This window comes from Parasteatoda tepidariorum, chromosome 6 (assembly GCF_043381705.1).
Source record: "Parasteatoda tepidariorum isolate YZ-2023 chromosome 6, CAS_Ptep_4.0, whole genome shotgun sequence".
Lineage (NCBI taxonomy): Eukaryota > Metazoa > Arthropoda > Arachnida > Araneae > Theridiidae > Parasteatoda > Parasteatoda tepidariorum.
The window spans coordinates 22,518,420-22,538,555 of NC_092209.1; the positions used below are offsets into that span (position 1 = coordinate 22,518,420).

Below are 20,136 nucleotides of genomic sequence, written 5' to 3' on the forward strand. Positions count from 1 at the left end.
GCATTTGCGTTACATGGAGAGGAAGACCACGAGAACCTTCCAAGGTTAGATAGACGGCAAGGGGACTTTAACCCATGATCCGTCTACCACTGAGGATCAGCACTGTGGTCGGTGCAAGACGGATGCGGAATTCGTATCGACTGGGATTCGAACTCGATTCGCCTCATTGGTAGGCAAACGCTCTATCTTCTGAGCCATCGCTGCACAAGTCTATATATTGTAGCGTTTCTGCAATTTTACAACAAAATGGGTTAATTGACGTCTATAAAAAACAAAAGAAAAAAGAAAAATGGCTGAACAGTAGGTACTTTTTTAAAATCTGCTGCTTAGTTATAAATAATACGATAAATATACCCGATTATTTATTTTTGATGCATAAATTACTACACAATGACATTTCAAATATGCATTTGTTTGAATTCATCACGACGTTTGCTTTAAATTGAAAACTAACTCACAAATAATTATCCTATCATTCGTGTAACTACTGCCTGAAGAAAGTTGTGAAAGAAAAAGTGGGTGAATGCGCAGAAAAGCTTTCAAAATGAAATGAATAAGAAAAAGAAGTGTGATTTTCCATACAACAATCACTCAAAATTATATTCAGAAACTAAAATCGTTTATGATGTCCTACATTCAACTAAACGCGAAATCATTTAATTATTTACTCCTATGGAAAAAAGAAAAAAATGGAGATGTAATCATGACCCGCATTCCATGTAGCCCAGCTGGAATCTTTTTTAACGTCCGGTACGGCTTCCTTTTTCCTTTTGATATGGCTTCTTCACAGGTTCCTCCCAGAAAAAGAATTTCAAGAGTTTCTTTGTTATCAAGTGGCAACACAAAGTACAAAACTCAACAGCTTTAAGATATTTTTTTTCAAGAGAAGAAATGCGTGTAAATTTTTTCCCATGAATTCAATTTCCTTTACGAAATTCGAAAACGTATTCAATGAAGTAAAATTCCGGAATGTAAAATGCATGTTTGCAGAGAGCTTCTTGATGATTGTGTTCTGCTCCAACGATTGAGTAAATGTTGTCGTTTTCAAATTCTATATTGTATATATAAAAATGTGTACTTCATTTTAAAAAAGGAAAACTTTTTGAAGTATACTTTCGAATTCGTCGAAAAGGGCTGACGTTAAAATAGATTTTTTTTTATCATGACAATATATTCTTGTTCACTTTATTAACCCCTTAACGCACAGATTCTTAGAAAAAAACCGGGCAAAAAAAATCACTTTTTTTTTAATGTAAAAAACACACTTTAGAACATTGTCTTTTCTTTTGGTGGACAATTTTGATATACTATGCTTTTGTTCCATGGAAAAAGGCAGCATTAAGAGATGCCAACTGCTCCGGACACCCAAAATAATTGAAAAACGGTAAATAATTTCAAAGTAAATAATTAACTATTTTTGCTTGCTTTTTAAAACGTATAGTATGATGTGAGTACTATAAAGTGGTCAATTATATAATACTATGAATTATTTAGATATAGTGGTGGATAAAAATCTACTAAATTGAATTTATTAAACCAAAAATCACAATTGATAAACTACTACTTTAAAATCTATATTTGCTGTCCTGAGCAAGTTGGCATCTCTGTATATTTTATTCTTGAATAAATAAATGTTATAGCTTACAATCCTATGTAAATGATAAATATTAATAAAACGATTTTTTTCTTAGCTTTCACATTGTTATTTTAAATTCTTGATTATATTCGAGTGTGAAAAATTTTAGTAGCATAAAATGCAACGCTGCTCGAATTATCTCGAGTGTGCACAGTTTGGCCTGTATAGCGCGCTCGATATAACTCGAGTGCACAAGTTAAGGGGTTAATCAACGTAAAATATAACTAAAGGCTACGAATGGACTTGGGCGTCCGAGGCCATTCAGCCCTTTTCCCATTCATCCTGAAATTAAACTAAGAAACATACATGACAAAATTAAAGTTTGGGGAGCAAATGGAATAATTAGCGAACAAATGAATCTTATTTACATAGTTGTTAAATTATTGATTCGTCGTGGTAGTTCAAATTTTTTTTTAAAACTTTAATCTTCAAGATTTAATACGCCTAAACGCTAATGTTGCTACCATTAACCCTTTCGCGCCGACTGTCACAAATACGTGCCAGCATAAAACCGTATCGACCAGGGTATAAAGATAAAACAGGTAATCAAGGTAATGCTTTAGCAGTTTATTTGTGGGCGGAGTTATAATTGTTTGATTTATTTAATTCACCATTACTTTGTTCAAAATAAAACTATTTAGTTATACTTTGAATTAATATTGATTATATATATGATTAAACTAACAATAATTAAAGTAAAAGCAAAGTNTCTTGAATAATTAAATGTTATAGCTTACAATCCTATGTAAATGATAAATATCAATAAAACGATTTTTTTCTTAGCTTTCACATTATTTTAAATTCTTGATTATATTTGAGAGTGAAAAATTTTAGTAGCATACATACCTGCCAACTTTTAATCCTTTCAAGGATGATATTCCCCAGTGGTAGTAAAATGAAATGTAAATTGCAATTTTAAGGAGGAAACATTTGCTGTATTATGAACAAGCTTATGCGGAGTACTAGAAGAGTATTACATATTAATCTATATGCTTATTTTTTTAAAAAATAGTGGTGAATTAAAAATATTATAATTTAAATTTATAAGTGCAAGGAATATATAGAAAGCATACCTTTTACTACCACTTTAAATATAGAAATAAAATTTTACGCCAAATGCGTAAAAGTTGGCAGGTATGAGCATAAAATGCAACGCCGCTCGAATTATCTCGAGTGTGCACAGTTTGGCCTGTATAGCGCGCTCGAATTAACTCGAGCGCACAAGTTAAGGGGTTAATCAACGTAAAATATAACTAAAGGCTACGAAAAATTATAGTACTTGTATACCTGCCAACGTTTTCAGTCATTGAAAAAGATTTTACTAAGTGGTAGTTTATCAGCAATTAAGTTAGGAAGAATTTTTTAAAACAAAAAAGCTATTAAGACTTCCCTAAGAATAGATTCGTTCGTTCGTTGTAGTGGAACTGGGCGCCCGAGGGCTTACGGCCCTTTTCCTATTCATCCTGAAATTAAACTAAGAAACATACATGACAAAACTAAAGTTTGGGGAGTAAATGGAATAATTAGCATACCTGCCTACTCTTCCGAATTTTCCGGAAGATTTTATTTTCATATTTAAAGTGGTAGCAATACTCAGATTATTCCAATTAACTTTTTGAATTATAATGATAATTATAAATGAGTTTGACCACCACTACATATAAATAATTACAATAAATATATCAAAGCATAAAAATCCTTGCGCAAGCGAATTTCAACGGGATCAAAATATAGATATATGTTGAGTCAGATTGTTTTTCGTTTATTGTTTTGCAACCACTCTGAAAATCCATTCTCGGAAAGAGTGAAAGTTGGCAGGTATGAATTAGCGAACAAATGAATCTTATTTACATATTTGTTAAGTTATTGATTCGTCGTGGTAGTTTAAAAATTTTTTTGAAACTTTAATCTTCAAGATTTAATACGCCTAAACGCTAATGTTGCTACCATTAACCCTTTCGCGCCGACTGTCACAAATACGTGCCAGCATAAAACCGTATCGACCAGGGTATAAAGATAAAACTGGTAATCAAAGGAATTTTTTAGCAGTTTATTTGTGGGCGGATTTATAATTGTTTGATTGATTTAATTCATCATTACTTTGTTCAAAATAAAACTAGTTATACTTTGAATGAACATTGATTATATATATGATTAAACTAACAATAATTAAAGTAAAATCAAAGTAAGTCTGTCGAATTAGAAACGACAACATTTAAGTTACCTGATCATTTACATCCTGATTCTGATTTTGTACGAATGCTTTTCTGAATCACCCGTCCCCAAGGGGTTAAGAAAAATTCTTTTCAACGGTCATAGAAGTTGACAGCTCTTTAATTGTATATTTATTATCTTGCGATTTATTTTTATATATAACCCAGACTTGATTTTTTGATTTTCAATTATTGTTCATTCTGAGATTTAACTTAATGTTAACGCAGCACCTCCCTTCCCTTCCTCCACATATTCTACAATTTAGATGAAAGAGCAGATATCCATTTCTGGATAGGTACTCTGAAAAAAACTTGATTAGTTAAGTTAGTTAGTAATTGTATATTTTGTTAATAAAATGTTCTTTGTTTTTGTGAAAAATATATGTAAAACAATCACAAGAGATAGTAATCAGATCTTCCTAGTTTTTATTATTTTTATTATTTAATTGCCCCAGAGATTAATTTTGTTAAAACCTTAAAAATCACTTTTACTAAATCTGTCTCAAGCCACTGTCAACTAATCGATGGTCCACGTGTGTGATATGCTTCCTTTGTGTCCATGAATATGGTAATACACTTTGTAAAGCGTGACCAAGAACAAAGCATAAGTTCTCCGAATTGACGCCGAAGATCATGGGGTAAAAGTTCGTAATTGTTTTTATCACGTCACATGAAACCGTTTCTTTGGAGACCACAAATTCTCCCAATTAGACTTTACGATACACATACATGAATACTGAAATACTTGTGCTAAGACTTACGCATTTTTTACATTGAAATGCGATGCATAACTATCTTTCTTTCTTTTTTTTTGTTGCATTAATAAGAGGACAATGGTCTTACAGTCAAGAACAATACTAAAATATCTTTTTATTCGATCTAGGCTTATTATTCGACTTTACTGATGGGACTGTTCAACTGAATTTAATTGATAGTTCAAAATTAACTATTTTTTTTTACATGTTAGTAATTTCATCGACTAATTGAATTTAAATGATAATGAGTTCAATTTGAAATAAGTTAGGCCTATGTTCACCAATCCCAATAGGCCCACAATCACCAATAGGTATCACTTACGTTTGAATTCATAATGTTCTGGCTGGTCAAATTAAAGCAAAATTGTATGTTTTTAAAATTATCTTTGTTTAAGCCCATTGCCTTATACAGCCGGTCAGTCTTGCAGCACAAAATCGAAAAACGCTACAAGCCACTAGAAATTTTGCACTATTAGATTCCAAACTGTCGCCAAATTTTAGCTACCCACATTTTTAAAATTAAATTCTTACGAAATTCTAATTTCTTTTTTTCATAAAAACTCGTGCAAACTTTCCATTCCAATGAAATTATTCTTTACGCAAAACAACTTTTATACTGGGGATAAGCATTCCGAACGAGTCACCTAATATAAAATCTAGTTAAAATAAGAAAGTGGTAGCAAATATAGGACTAAAAATTTGTTTTATTTATGAACATTATTGGTTTGCCTTATTCACTTGTCAACCACTACAGATCCAATTCTCAAATATATATGACGAATTCTTCTCAATTACTCTTATAAAAGATTTCGGATTCATGCGCACAACTGGTTCACTTTTTAAATAGTCTGCGCGGACTACTTATAAAAGACCGCGTGGAGGCTTTTTGATGTAGGAGGTGATGGTAGAGGCCCGGTAAAAACAATTTAGTTTCAGGTTCCCATTTTTAAAGAAACGAAGAGAAAAATAATGCCTTTTCAGTCAAAAATACACTAAATAAAGTCGTTGTTGCTAAGGTGTTGCCTGACTACACTTTGCAGCCAAAGTGTGCCAAACTACGGTTGGAAAATATTCGCAAGTCAAAGGGTTAACGCTTTAATCTGCTAAGTTATTTGAAGTCTTATGAGTATTAACCTTTTAAAAGTGATAGTTTTAATTTTTTACATACACCAAAGAGAATAAAATAGCCAGATTTGACTGATTACCTTTTTTTTTGTAGGTACCACCTTTCATATTTTTAGATTCACGTTTCATCATTAGTTACAACCACTTTTCAACTTTTCAGAGGTGCGGATGAACCCTGGCATAAAAAATACCCACTCTAAATCTTAAATTTTTTACATTCCCATGTCTAGTAACCAGGTGTAGGTTGATAAGTATGAGAATAATGAATTACGTTGTTTCCAACCTATACACTTTTAGAAGAGCATTCTTTTTGATGCTAGTCATATTAAAATTGCATGAACCGGGGTTTTCTTTAAATTTCACCAACATAGCACCTTACTAAATGGCTATCAAGCCTTTTATCTGCATGTTTTAAATCCCTTCAGAGCAGACATAAATGCATTCGTGCGAGTGCAGGATGGAAAAAAAAAATACAAAGTGGTAGCTTAAATGTGGGCATGGATAACTTGACAAACTTATTTTTGCTTTCTACTTAATTCTAACATATTTAATCAAAGTTAGTTCAACGTGTAAATTTATAGTTTTTGTTTTGTACTAAGTTTGATTAAACTTTCAATACCTCATCCACTAACGAACTGCTAAAGAAATAGTTCGACAACCAGTTTCAACTTTACCCTGGTTGTCACCATTCTGAGAATGCATATATGACTCACACTTTTCGAGGAAGTAAATAATGTATGTGTCGTCAAAATCATGTAAAATTAAAATACAAAAAGCAAAAAATTTTACTACCGTTATACATATTAAAGCAAAATTTAGAAATAAAATCAAAACTCTGAGAGTATATTCTTACTATAGTAAAAAAATAAATTTAAAGGTACTTCTTGGGCGATCAAGCCTGCTGAAGTATGCAATTCCAATAAAGTAGTTTTTGATCCATTACCTGTAAGTGATATTATCCGTATTTTTAATCGTTAAAAGGATCTCTAGGACAAAGGGTTAGTAAATATTTCAATACGTTTCTATTTCAACATTGGGAAACCAGTTGATTTAAAACACAAAGACTGATGAATAAAATATGTTATTATTATGTATATGTATTTACGTAAAATTTTATTTTTATTTTTAAAGTGGTAGTAAATATATACTTTTTTTTCTTTTATAAGATTAATTTTAAAATGATTTTAAATACCACTATTCTTAAAAAAAATTAAGCATATATATTTAAATGCATTACTAACATACTTGTTGCCTCGGTAGCGCAGAAGGCAGCGCGTCAGTCTCATAATCAATTCAAGTTCATACTTGTCAGTTAAAGCTTTTTCAGTTACAACGTATTTTTTTGCTTGCAATAGAAATATTAATTCCATTTTACTACCACTGGGAAAAATTATAATGGAAGGGATTAACCCCTTGGGAACGGGTGATTCATGAAAGCATTCGTGCAAAATCAGAATCAGGAAGTAAATTAATAAAAAACGGTAGCTTAAATGCAGGCGTTGCTAATTTCCCAGACTTACTTTGCCTTGAATTTAATTATTGTTAGTTTAATCATATATATAATCAATGTTAGTACAAAGTATAACTAAATAATTTTATTTTGAACTAAGTAATGGTGAATTAAATAAATCAAACAATTATAATCCCGCCCACAAATAAACTTCTAAAGAATTACTTTGATTACCAGTTTTATCCTTTTACCCTGGTTGATACTGTTTTATGCTGTCACGTATTTGTGACAGTCGGCGCGAAAGGGTTAAAAGTTGGCAAGCATGTATCAGTGGAGTGCAAAAGGTTAATTCTCTCATATTTTGTATCTTACTCATATTTTTTTTAAATTATAGATTATCAGGTTTCCCACAGTTATTAATAAAAAAATTAAAGATGTTACTTAAATTAACACGTTCACGCCGGGGTGACCCACCGGTGGGTCACGCTAGATTGTCTCATCGGGCGGCGCACCGGAGTAAAAACTGGTAACAAATAAATTTCATTTTTTAGTTTTTTTCCGGGAATAAAAAAAAAACCCATAACTACCAATTGTTTTTAACGGATGCAATTTTTATATTGAATTGCTTCTTCGCCGTGATAAATTTCCTTACAGTGAATTGTTATTGTTGAGAATAGATCAACTCCTCCCGAATATTATCTAATATTAAAATAGTTCCTCTACCAGTATTCTCTCTTTTCCGTCCCGCTTTCAGGCGCAACACTCGGCGTGAACGTGTTAAGTTGGAATATACTTGATTAAGGTTGTAATTATTGCAGCTTTGATAGCTCTGTTATGGCATCAAGTTACGAAATCTCAAAACCTTGAATATTTCATTAAAACCTTAACTAAGTGAAACTTTAATTAAGTTGTATTAAGTAAATGATTTTATTTTACAATATTCACTGCTTCTATACACTTTTATACACTCAGTTTTAACGCATTAAATTTTGAAAAGATTTCTACATCCAAAAAAGAAAAAAAGAAACAACTTTTTTAACTCCAAATGGACATATTCCATTTTCGAAAATAACGACTCATACATATATAAATAACTTGATTGGTGAAACAAAATATTTTATTAATATTATTGCGAGTACAATCAAAGAGTTAACATAACATTTGCAACATTTCTTTTTAAATCAGAAAACAAGTTTAAAATGTAGGATAATCAGTCGGAAAAAGGAAAAGAACAATCAAAGGCAAGTTTCCAAAGTATCATAATTCTCTGTCCGCAGGCATTCCGCATTCACTCTCAGCAGTATTTCATTTCAAGAAGCCGGCATATTATGCAATTATATCCGTACCCCTTTGGACAGAAGTCCTCCATCACAATGAACCGTAACTTAACAGTGCTGCGGACGTAATTCCACAGCATTCTACCGTAAAATTGGTCGATATATCGTCTCTTTCGTGAGCTTTTGTGGGCAAAAAAAATAACAAATATCTAAAACAGTTGGCGAGTATTTGCGTGTTAAAGTTAAATCACCCGGCGATAAATCATTCAAAACATCGGAAGGACATGCCTTTGGCGATAAAAATGGTCCTTAGCCCATCAAATAATGCGTTTTTTAAAAAAATGTTTATGGAGAGATCTATGGCAGATAAAATGGTTGCAGTGGAAACGATGGTTGAAGTTCAATGATTTCAATCGAACGCCTCTATGGAGAAATAGAGATATAAATTCGTCAAATGATGTACAGTTGCAGACAAGTTTCTTTGTTTTCGATCGTAAAAGTGCCAATTTTTCGTGATAAATGCCTATTTATTTGAGTCAGAAATTACTCTTGTGTTTACTGAGAATAGATTCTAAAAAAATTGTGGTTTTTATTGAAATTTAAAACAGTGTAATATATAAAATAGTTAATAAATCATTGTATCGTAATAGTTTCGTTATCGAAAGTTTGAGCAATAGCTGTCATATTTTGTAGTAAATTTGTTTTCAAAAGGATTGTTAGGAATTGTACAATGGATGCAACTATTTTTATTTAACTTGCAATCCATTGTATTTCTTACGTAACATAAACTTTAAGAACTTCTAACCAGAATTTCTGAGATAACCTTGAAAATTCCGGAATGTCACAAGCAGGGAATGTAATCCCGATCCTGCGGGAGATCTCAAACGCGGTACCAGTGGGAATATCACCTCGATCCCCCAGAATAAAATTCAGAAGTTAATAAAATTCATCTGTTTTTAGATGCTGCAGGCCTTTTATTGATATCAGAATCGCATCACACTTCATCTAAAGTTATGTTAATTACTTGAAAGCAAACAAAAAAAAATTTTTTTTTAATAATCTATTTAATGTTTTGAGTAAATATTACTGAAGATGAATAATTTGTATTGAACAAATAATTTACTCCTTATTGTTTATTTATAATAAGCAATTACTTAATCTCTCAAAATTAATGAGCACTACACACAAATCAGAATTACATGCTACTTACGTAATAAATAATTATTTATTGTTTAACTAAATGCCAACAATTCTTTACATTTCCGGTAGAAAACAAAATACAATTGCTCAAATTATAGAAGTAAAAAGTGGTTACGGTTCGCTGATGTTTGCTTAATTAATCAAGACGTGGGTTCCACCTTAAGAGGCGACAATCAATGTTTCGCACTTGATGCGATAATAATTCTACTTTTGTGTTGAATTTTAAAAGCCAATTGTTTAAATCTAACTGCTGTTTCTTTCAGCCTCGACAACCTGCCTTTTATGTTAGTCAGAATCAAACAGATAACTTTAACAATAACTTATCTAAATAATGTTCCATACTTTGTAAATGGATAGTTCTTATTAGTTTTTTTTCATGGAAATATTTTTTTTCGTTGTATTGATTGGGTGGAAATTGAAGCAAAGATTAAATAGTCTGATTAGGAATTAGTGTTAGTAGTTTAGGTGACTTAGGCGAGCAATTGCACTGATTATAGTCCAGATTGTGACACCTAACTCATTAATAGCAATTCACTCTTTGTTCCAACGAATTATTTTTTTTGAAATTACGCAAGTAAGAATGTTAAAGCATTTTGAACAAGAGCAGATTATGAAAGTTGACACTTATTGCAAAGATCGAACAATGAATTATAAATTTTTTTAAATAACGTACGGTAACAAGCTTTATTTTATTTTAATTGTCTATTTATTTTGCATGAGATTTTTGAATTTTCGCGTCGCTGATTACCATTCTGCAATCACTTACTCTCTACAAGTTACAGTTTTTGATTAAATAATATATTCTTAACCAGGATTTTTTTCACATTTTCTCGAGTGAATCCTAAGTGTCTCCACTTCTTTGCTGTGTAAGGAGTGGTCGAAAAAGCTAATAAGTTAATGTCATGTTTTTTTCTTTCTTGAGTATTATTTTTAAAGGATTAGATAAGTATGTTATGTACTTTAACCTATACGTTCTGTATAACTTTCGCATTTATACAAAGAAATAAACTAAACTAAAGAAATCACTTTGAAAAAAATGATTTCGGAGAAAAAAAACTTATTTCAGATTTAAAATCCCTCATACCCAAATTAGATAAGAAGATCAATTTATTGTATATATGCAAAAAAAAAAAAGTCGTTCCCCAGTATAATTATTTTAAATTATATATTTACGTTTATATATCAAAGTCTAACATACCTTTAAAACAATAAGTGTTTATTTAAATTCCTGCCAACAATTATAAAAACCGCTACCACTAGNAAAAAAAAAAAAGCCGTTCCCCAGTATAATCATTTAAAATTATATATTTACGTTTATATATCCATACCTTCCAACTCTTCCGGATTTTCCGAAAGATTTTATTTTCATATTTAAAGTGGTAGCAATACTCATGTTATTCCAATTAACTTTTTGAATTATAATGATAATTATAAATGAGTTTGACCAAAACTACATATAAATAATTACAATAAATATATCAGAGCATAATAATCCTTCCTCAAGCGAATTTCAACGGGATCAAAATATAAATATATTTTTGAGTCAGATTGTTTTTCGTTTATTGTTTTGCAACCACTCTGAAAATCCCTTTTCGAAAAGAGTGAAAGTTGGCAGGTATATATATCAAAGTCTAACATACCTTTAAAACAATAAGTGTTTATTTAAATTCCTGCCAACAAATATAAAAACCGCTACCACTAGAAAAAAATCTTTATCAGAAAGCGTAAAAAATGGAAATTACACTATAGTGAATTTTTCTCCTCATAAAGAGTCGCACCATTATACTAGTGTTGCCACAGGAGAATAAAAATGCTGACTAATGGAATTCAAAATATTTATTAAAAGATATTGAAAGTAGCAACTTCACAATATTGGTAAGATTACATAAAGCATTTGAAGCATACTTAACAAAAGCAATTGTATATGAAATATCAAAACAACTGTATTTAAAATATCTCTAACACTTAAAAGAAATCTAAGCAATGTTATTCTGTTTTTTACAAAAAAATTTGTGGTACTCAATATCTGTAATTTAAAATGTTAAAGCATAAAATTTACCACCACTTTAAATGAAGAAGATTTGAGAGGCCTGTACACATTTAACACTTGCAAATAACATTTTATTGCATCAGATTATCCCTACATTAGTATTTTCGGAACAAAACTAATAAAAAAATATATTAAAACAAAGTAATTGCAGCAGTCAAATTTATTCACATAATTAAAGAATTTCTCGAGCACCATTCCGTTCAAAGTATACTTAAATAAACAAAATAATGCAGTTTAATTTCCGTATGTCCTAATGTGTCACGTCCAACAAATAATTATTTAAATTCCATGTTATTATAATTTTTATTTAAGTATGGTAAACCTCTCATTTAAAAGAGCATATGAAATTTCCATTATTCTTCGTTGCTTAAAAATTGCCTATTCAAAGTAAGGCATAATTGGAATTTTAATTATAGTTGCTTATAAATACCACGCAAACAACACTCTTATTAGTTTTTGTCAAAGAGATGCTCTACGAGTTTCTTTTTTTTAAGAACCAGTTTTTCGTCTCACATTTATTAAACGTTCAATTCAAATGTCCGATGTCATGATCATTTCAATTAAGCTATCGAATTTCGTAAGCATATCCTGAGAAGAGAAAACCTTCAATCTGACCTTCTCTTGACTAAAAAATAAAATACTAGGATATATATGCACTATCACTTCCTAATTACCACTTCACGATTTCATAATGATACAACAAACTCGTTTTGATTTCACGGTATATTTTTCTGTGTTATTAAGATACTCTTTGCAGTCTCGGTTTCAAAACAGTAAAGCTAACATGGAGGCTTTAACCCTTTTCCCGTAGACCAAATTTCGATCTAAATTTATAGTCACGGGCCGGACATCTTAGACAGTATATACTAAGGGAATCGATATGCTAAGCTCTTTTTTGTTTACAGAATATTGGCTGTTAAAGGTTTAAAAGCAATTAATTTTACATTTCTAGTTGTTTGTAACATTTGCAGATTTAGTGTTGCCAGACTGGATACACTGCACAGGAAAGAGGGTTAAAAAAATCATAGAAATTAATATTTTAATTACCTAATTATTGCATATTAATTATATTAAATTGTATGTTAATTATAATATTGTCAGAGTTACCCATTATTATATATGTGGCCTGCTTAAGATCAAAATTAGAGAATATCGAAAGCCTCTGGTGAATACAGTGATTGTCATAATCACTTCAGCCCGGTTGGTAGAGCGTTGGATCCATGCCCGAAAACTTCCCGTGTAGTAAATGGTGACAGGTGAATGTTAAATTTGTCGGGTCTCAATATCCTCCAAGTTTCCATTACAAATCAAGATCTCTGGTGGTTCTGAATTGGGTATTGATCGATCTGTGGATGAATGAATGAATATATGAATGGATCCATCGTTTAAAACGGGCTGTGACGTGTGTGAGACTAAAGTCGTATTCTTGGCCATAGATGGCGTCACTGAAGAACTAGAAACGCACCCTTCTGCCTTAAATTCGAGTACCAAGCAGGCTTTTCCTGGTATTGGGTAAGAAGTATTAGAAACAACAACAACAATCGCTTCAGTGAAAGAAAAAAGTAAGAAATTCATGTAACAGCCAGTTGTGGATCAGGGAGTCATGCAGGCTAAGGCTCTACAATTTCGTCGACAACGCATGATTGAGTCAATGTAGTCAGAATCACGTATTGGTCACCTTTCCTGCACACGTCGACAACCAACTTGCACTGAGTGTGATTGCCGATTTATAATATTTGCGTAAGATATCTTAATTTCGAGCTTAGAAGGCAAATGTCGATATTCAGTTTGTGAATAATGGCAGTATTAAATATAGTTATTTTTCACTAAAATGGGTAAATGTGGATAAGAAATTAATGGAACGGGTGTAATGGGGAAAAAAATAGTTTGTTTTAATTTTATTTTTATTTTTAATCCAATATGTATTGCTTAAAGTCGGCATTTTCCAGTGCTGGAAGTAAACAATGATATTCTGACTGAATTGTGCATGTTCAACAAAGCGACTAGGTTGATGTTGAAATTCATCACAGAATGACATTTTTCAAATTTTAGACTTTCATAATGTGACAATGAATGGGTGTATGAATGGGTTCGACCTATAAAACGGGCTGTGACGTGTGTGGGCCTGCCGTTATATTTTTGGTCATAGATGGCGCCACTGGGAAACAAAAAACGCTCTCTATATCCTTAAATTCGCTTGGTTTCGCCAAACTGGATTGCTGATGTAGGCAAGTGCCATTAGAAATAACAACAATTCTATGTTTAAGAATTTAGAACATAGATCAACACTATAGAAGAAATTAACTGAAAAAATAAATGAAAAACAAAGTAAACTTGAGATCGACACATACAGTTTTTATGTAAAAAAATATCTCCAACCTATAGCTCATTCCAAATAAGAATTAAAATCCAGTAATGCAAATAGTCTTCGTTTTATTATTTAAATTTTAATATTTCGTATTGTAGTTGTTATATTTATTTACAACGGCCATATTACGATAAAAAAAATGTTGAAGGTTTCTGAAAAATTACAGACGCTAGTCCAAATATTTTTTTTTCTTTCTAGAATGAGGAAAACTATAAAATATAGTCCCATATCCTCTTATCCTAAGGTTGCACGTTTATCTCCTCTGGGCCGAGTGTTGAATGATAATATCCCGGAAGATACATTTTAGAATTTTTTTCTCCAATTTTTTCTTCTTTTTTAGTATTAGAACTTGTGACCCAGAAGAACACAGATATAGAAACACAGATTTTCAATCGAACATATTTTCCTCCCACTAGGAAAGCTCTATGCCCGCATTGTCGGTGCATTAGAGCTAGATGAATTCGCTCGTTACTGTGAAGTTGGGTTGAGATGTTGCAGATGAATAAAGCAATTCATTTTCTCGTCTGCCCACCGTACTTTGCATGCGGAGGACAAAGGATATATATGGAACGTGTGGGGTGTGTGCCTTCCTCTTCTTTTCGTTCTTTTTTTATATTTTTTTATTCTGAGTCTTTCATCTTGTTTAGGATGAATCATAGAATGAGTTTGTGCGTAATTCCCCTCCTCTCCTACGCTGTTGTCGGGATAGGGGAATAATCGGATATCGATTATGAGCAGACGACAGTTGGGGTGGATAAATCTATATGGGTAGGATGAGAGGTTCTCCACCTCTTTGACACCTACTTGTTACTGTGAAACTTGTTCTCTGCAGGAAATTATTATGTTAAGGATAGGGAAAAAAATGTGTTTTTGGTTCAATGGCAGATGAAATGTAGTTGTACATCCTATAACACACTACCTATTAACTCATACTCGTGGTAAAAGCATATTCCTATTCATTTATTTCCATTCCCTCCTACATATTTCATCACATACAGAAGTTTATTTTTCCAGCTTTTCAGAAATAGGTTTCCATTGTACACGATATAACATTACAAATCATTAAATTACACTTATTTTTAAATTATTTTTGGGATAATTAACGCGTTGAATGCCATGGGGTCAACAATAACCAGCACTGAGTTTGTTCGTAGCGCCACGGGGGTCACCTATAACCAGCGAAGCGAAGATTATTAGAAACACATAATTCGAGTAAATTTGTAATTTTGTTAGTTTCAAAGGAGGACGGGTACATTGTTGGACAAGCCGTCCTCGGGGACGGATAAAATTTCTGAGTTTTTTCGAACCCTGATATATATGTATTTATGCTTTTATAATTCATATTTATAAATAATTTTAAAAAATTAAGTTAAAATGATTTTGAGAATCATTATTTGAGGATTATTAAAACTTCAATTTATGTAGTTTTTAAAGTTGATTGTAGCGGAAATTTTAAGAAAATTTTCAATTGCACAAAATTATAGATTCCACAAAATCTAAAATGCATAAAAATACTTAAAATTATAGTTTTATAAATTCTGAGGAAAAAAACCTTTTTCAAAAAGAGTGGATGTTGACATTTAAATCCATGCACTAGAAATAAATATAAAATGAAAGTCAATCTATTGAAATGATTTTTAAGAAAGAGTGAATAAATTCTTTAAAAATAACTGATATCACAGTAAAATGTTTTGAACAGATTGTACAAAAATATGAATATTTATTATTTATCATTAAAAAATAGTTCTTCAAAATATTAACTCAAACTGAATCGTTTTCTTTTCTTCTTCAAATATTTATATTTAAATTTTATTCCACTTTAATAATAACTAAAATAATTGAACTATGTAGATGCTGAGAATAATAATTTTTCTCATAATTCGATTTATCGATCGAATTAGATTAGAAAAACTTCAGCGACTAATAATACTTTTATTGTCCAAAGAAAAAAGATGTTTTTTTATGTATATGTTTTGAGGAGATTGTTTTCAGATAATCTATCATCACATATATCTTTTTTCTTTGCATATTTTTTCAAGGCCTAAAATAAAAAATGATTTGATTGTATCAGCTTGCAAACCAACAAACTACTTCGCAACTATCATCATCCTCTTAAATCATAACAACTATCATCGCACGGCTTACTTTTCATCAAACTGATTTCAGTAATCGATTCAAATTATGTTTCACACCTTCTTTCATTCTTTTTATATCAAAAGAATGGTTGTTTAGAGTTCGTTGACTGTGCAAAGTAAACTAATTATTAGTCCGAAGAAATGGGGCTTTTATGTTTGGATTTTATTAGTATTTCTTAATGTATGAATGCTCTTATTAATTTTATTTTATTTCGATATTATTGCACATTACTGTCAAAAACCAGTAAATGTTATTCGCAACAAAATTCTAACTGCTATATGTAGAAGACTAAAGAAAAAGAAAAAAAAAAGAAGATAGGAGAGGAATTTTTGCTATTAAGAATTTCTGCTGTATTTCACAAGCTGTAACCAAAATTTCCTTTACAATAAGGAATTGACAATATTGACAGAAATGCATAAAGGAAAAGAGATATTAACGATTAACGGAAAAAATGAAGGAAAATAGTATGAAATTTTATTTACTGCGTATAAGCCTCAAGTATATAAAACTCGAAAAATAAGTTAAAAGTACAAAAAAAAAAATCTGAAAAAAGGTATATATTTTTTAAAGAGAAGAAGTAAAATTGTTAATAAATAAATTTTAAAAAAAAATTTAAAAATTAAAAACAAACAAACTTTTATTTATATTTCAACCATAAACATTCTTTAACTCACTTGCAAACTGAAAAAAATTTGCTATAAAAAATTACTAATTTTAATAAAATTTTGAATTTTATTAGTCACCACTTTTTGCATTTTTAGTCGCTTTGCGAGGTTTAAATACTAATTTTACTTATTGAAACTCGACTCGAAAAATATAATTAACTCTTTCGCACCGACTATAACAAATACGTGCCAGCATAAAACCGTATCAACCGGGGTAAAAAGATAAAACTGGTAATCAAGGTCATTCTTTAACAGTTTATTTGTAGGCGGAGTTATAATTGTTTGATTTATTTAATTCACCATTACTTTGTTCAAAATAAAACTATTTAATTATACTTTGAATTAACATTGATTATATATATGATTAAACTAACAGTAATTAAAGTAAAAGCAAAGTAAGTCTGTAAAATTAGCGACGACTACATTTAAGTTACCGTTTTTTATTTAATTACATCCTGATTCTGATTTTGTACGAATGCTTTTCTGAATCACCCGTCCCCAAAGGGTTAAACCAACATAAGAGACAAGATCATTTTATTCCATAAACGCGTGAATCAATTTCGTGATTCGATTAAGTAGTTAATTTATGCTAGTTATTACACTTAGACCAGGCCTGCTTACTTCTATTATTTGACGGAGATTTTCCTGAAATATGTAAAATGGAAGCAAAATTTTGTTTTATCATTTGATTTTAAAAGAGTTTGCCCACCACAGTATATAAATAATTAACGATATAAGTAAAATGCCATTTCAGTGAGAATCACTTGGATGCAAAATAGAGCAAATTTTTAAAAGTGTTTGATTTCTCAATTATTAAATAACTATTACTTCCTGTTGACAGTTCTGTTTAGAATAACGAAAAATACCATGATCACAAATTTCATTTCGAAGCTTAGGCCCAAACTAAACTATTTCTTTTTTACTGAAAGAAAAATAGGCATTTATGTTCTGCATAATACATGAAAGATATACGCGACAAAGATTTAAGTTTAATATTATATTTTTGAGATATTTAAAAACTAAGATTTTAGCTAACATCAGAAAATATCAAAATAGTCTGAGTAAAAACGTGTTACTTTTTACATATTTTCAAAATTTTGATTTTCGCATCAGTTACTATATATTGGTATTGGTTACTATATTACGGGTAGCAGGAATATTATGATTCTACATGATAAAATCTATAATTGAAGTAACTGAGCAACAAGTTCTTATTCTTCTGAGTTAAAAAAAAACTTTTCTCAATTGGCACTGTTAAGGTAATAACAGTGGTTGCGAAAGTAAAAATTAATTTTATTATTGAAAAAGTTTTAAATTTAGTAAGCGAGTTAAAAGTGGTGATTTAACTAAGAGAAAAAAGTAATGAACCGTATCTAACTTAATGAATTCTAAATAGAGTCTATTCGTTAAAATTTGTATTTTAATTGAATATTTCGTTTCGTTTAAACAATAAATTTTTATGACAAACATTACCAGAGGTGTCAACTTGCTCCGGGCAGTGGAAAAATATTTTCAACTGGTAGTCTTGTAATGTATGATTCGTAGTTTTTATTCATCACTACTTCTGAATAATTCAAAGACTTATGCGCAACGCCAATTTGTTAAACTCCAACCTCGTTCAGCCTGTTTAAAGTTGGCAAAATTAGCCGAAATTCTGCACATTTTAGTTCGCAGTTCTCGATTTGTTTTTCCTTTTTTTAAAAAAAAAAATACGTCCGGAGCAATTGGCATCTCTGCATTACACAACAGTCATAACACAGTCGTCAACAAACATAACATTCAAATTTGTTTACTTCAGAATCAACTTGAAAATACTAGTTACAATTGGGTCGTTCGGAAAGTTAATGTTTGTAAAAATTGCATGAAATACCTATACTTAAATAATTATCAAGTTATGAACGTTTAGCTGAGACGTTTATTTAACGCTAATTAACGTTATTTAGTTTATTGATAATTTTAGTTTCAGAACATTACTCAAAAATATTCGATAAAGAGATATGTTTCAAAAAGAATTTCAATTTAATACACATGAGTATTGACTTAAAACACATGAGTTATAAATATTAACAAGGATCAATGAAAAGGTTTTTGAAACATTGCAAAGAAAAATAAAATAAAATAATGGTAATAAAAAAAACTTACTTCTGTATCAATATCACAAAAATGCACTGATTTCTGCCATAATGCATAAATATATCGTGGCATCTTTCTCCCTTAACGGCAGAATATTAACTACACGGCACTTTGTCAAACGCTGACAAATAGTCCATTAGGCACTTCCGAATATTTTAAAGAAAGAATTGTTTTGAAATAGTCGTCAAGACTTTCGTGTTATTAGAATGTCAGGAGTTTGTACCAAAGCGTCCTTGATTATTAATGAAAAGTTTTGGGTTGAAGGACTTAGCTTTTACAGATTTCACAACCAGTCTTCTCTTTTTAGATTAAAATATTTCGCTAATGCGTTTATTCATTTAGTTCGGAGAAAAGAAAAAAAGTTCTAAATATTGGCGATATTCCTCTGATACTAAGAGATTCGCCGGTATAGTTTGGAACTGATATGAAAACAGATGATACAAGACTAAAAGCAGACGATCTTCAACAAATCTAAAAAGAATTCCTTCTGGTTTTATTTTCACCACATGTTCAGGTTAGAAAACACTTTTTCTCCCGATTGGCTAGCAAACGCTGAAATAACCGGAGGGTGACCGCGTGCGTGAATTGTATTACGATGATATAAACGAAAAACAAAAAGAAATAGAGACATAAATAAATCGTGTAGCGAAACGCACTTCAGACGATAAATACGAAGAACACAGGTGAAAAGAAAACTTGGAATGGATTTGAAGTCAAAGAGAAGCCGATGGATAGTTTTTGATTTTTAAAATGAGGTTACGTCACGCCTTGCTGCTGACAAATCAGAGTTAAACTCACGATCTTTTTAACTTTCTTAATACAACACTTTGCATTAAGACCCTTCAAAATGTCCAACAGGTTAATATCATAATCTTTATGGTGATTATTATTATGTATAACTACGAATTTTGTATTTTTTTCGGGATCAATCAAACATTACGTAACAGTTAATGGGTGTCGCATGATGTTTAACTCATGATGAAAAAAATGGGTGTCTATTTAACTTTCTCAAGTTGATTATTTAACACCTACGAAGCTCCAAGCCTCCCATTTTCAGTTAAGCCAACTGCTCCGGACGAGCAGTAATTAGTAAAAAAAAACGGTAAACAACTACAAACTAAAATTTAC

At 30.7% G+C, this 20,136-nt stretch overlaps 1 protein-coding gene across 2 annotated transcripts in view; it reads right to left on the reverse strand.

Moving 5' to 3' along the window:
* The window catches only part of LOC107441602 (rhotekin-2), a 98,767-nt gene extending 79,075 nt beyond the window's left edge, over positions 1-19,692 (reverse strand). For both annotated transcript variants that reach the window (XM_071182088.1, XM_043053539.2), the window contains exon 1: positions 19,018-19,692. In XM_071182088.1, coding sequence (XP_071038189.1) covers positions 19,018-19,080 — 63 coding nt within the window. In that variant the 5' untranslated portion in view covers positions 19,081-19,692. The remainder of the gene's footprint in view (positions 1-19,017) is intronic.
* Positions 19,693-20,136: the final 444 nt, after the last annotated feature.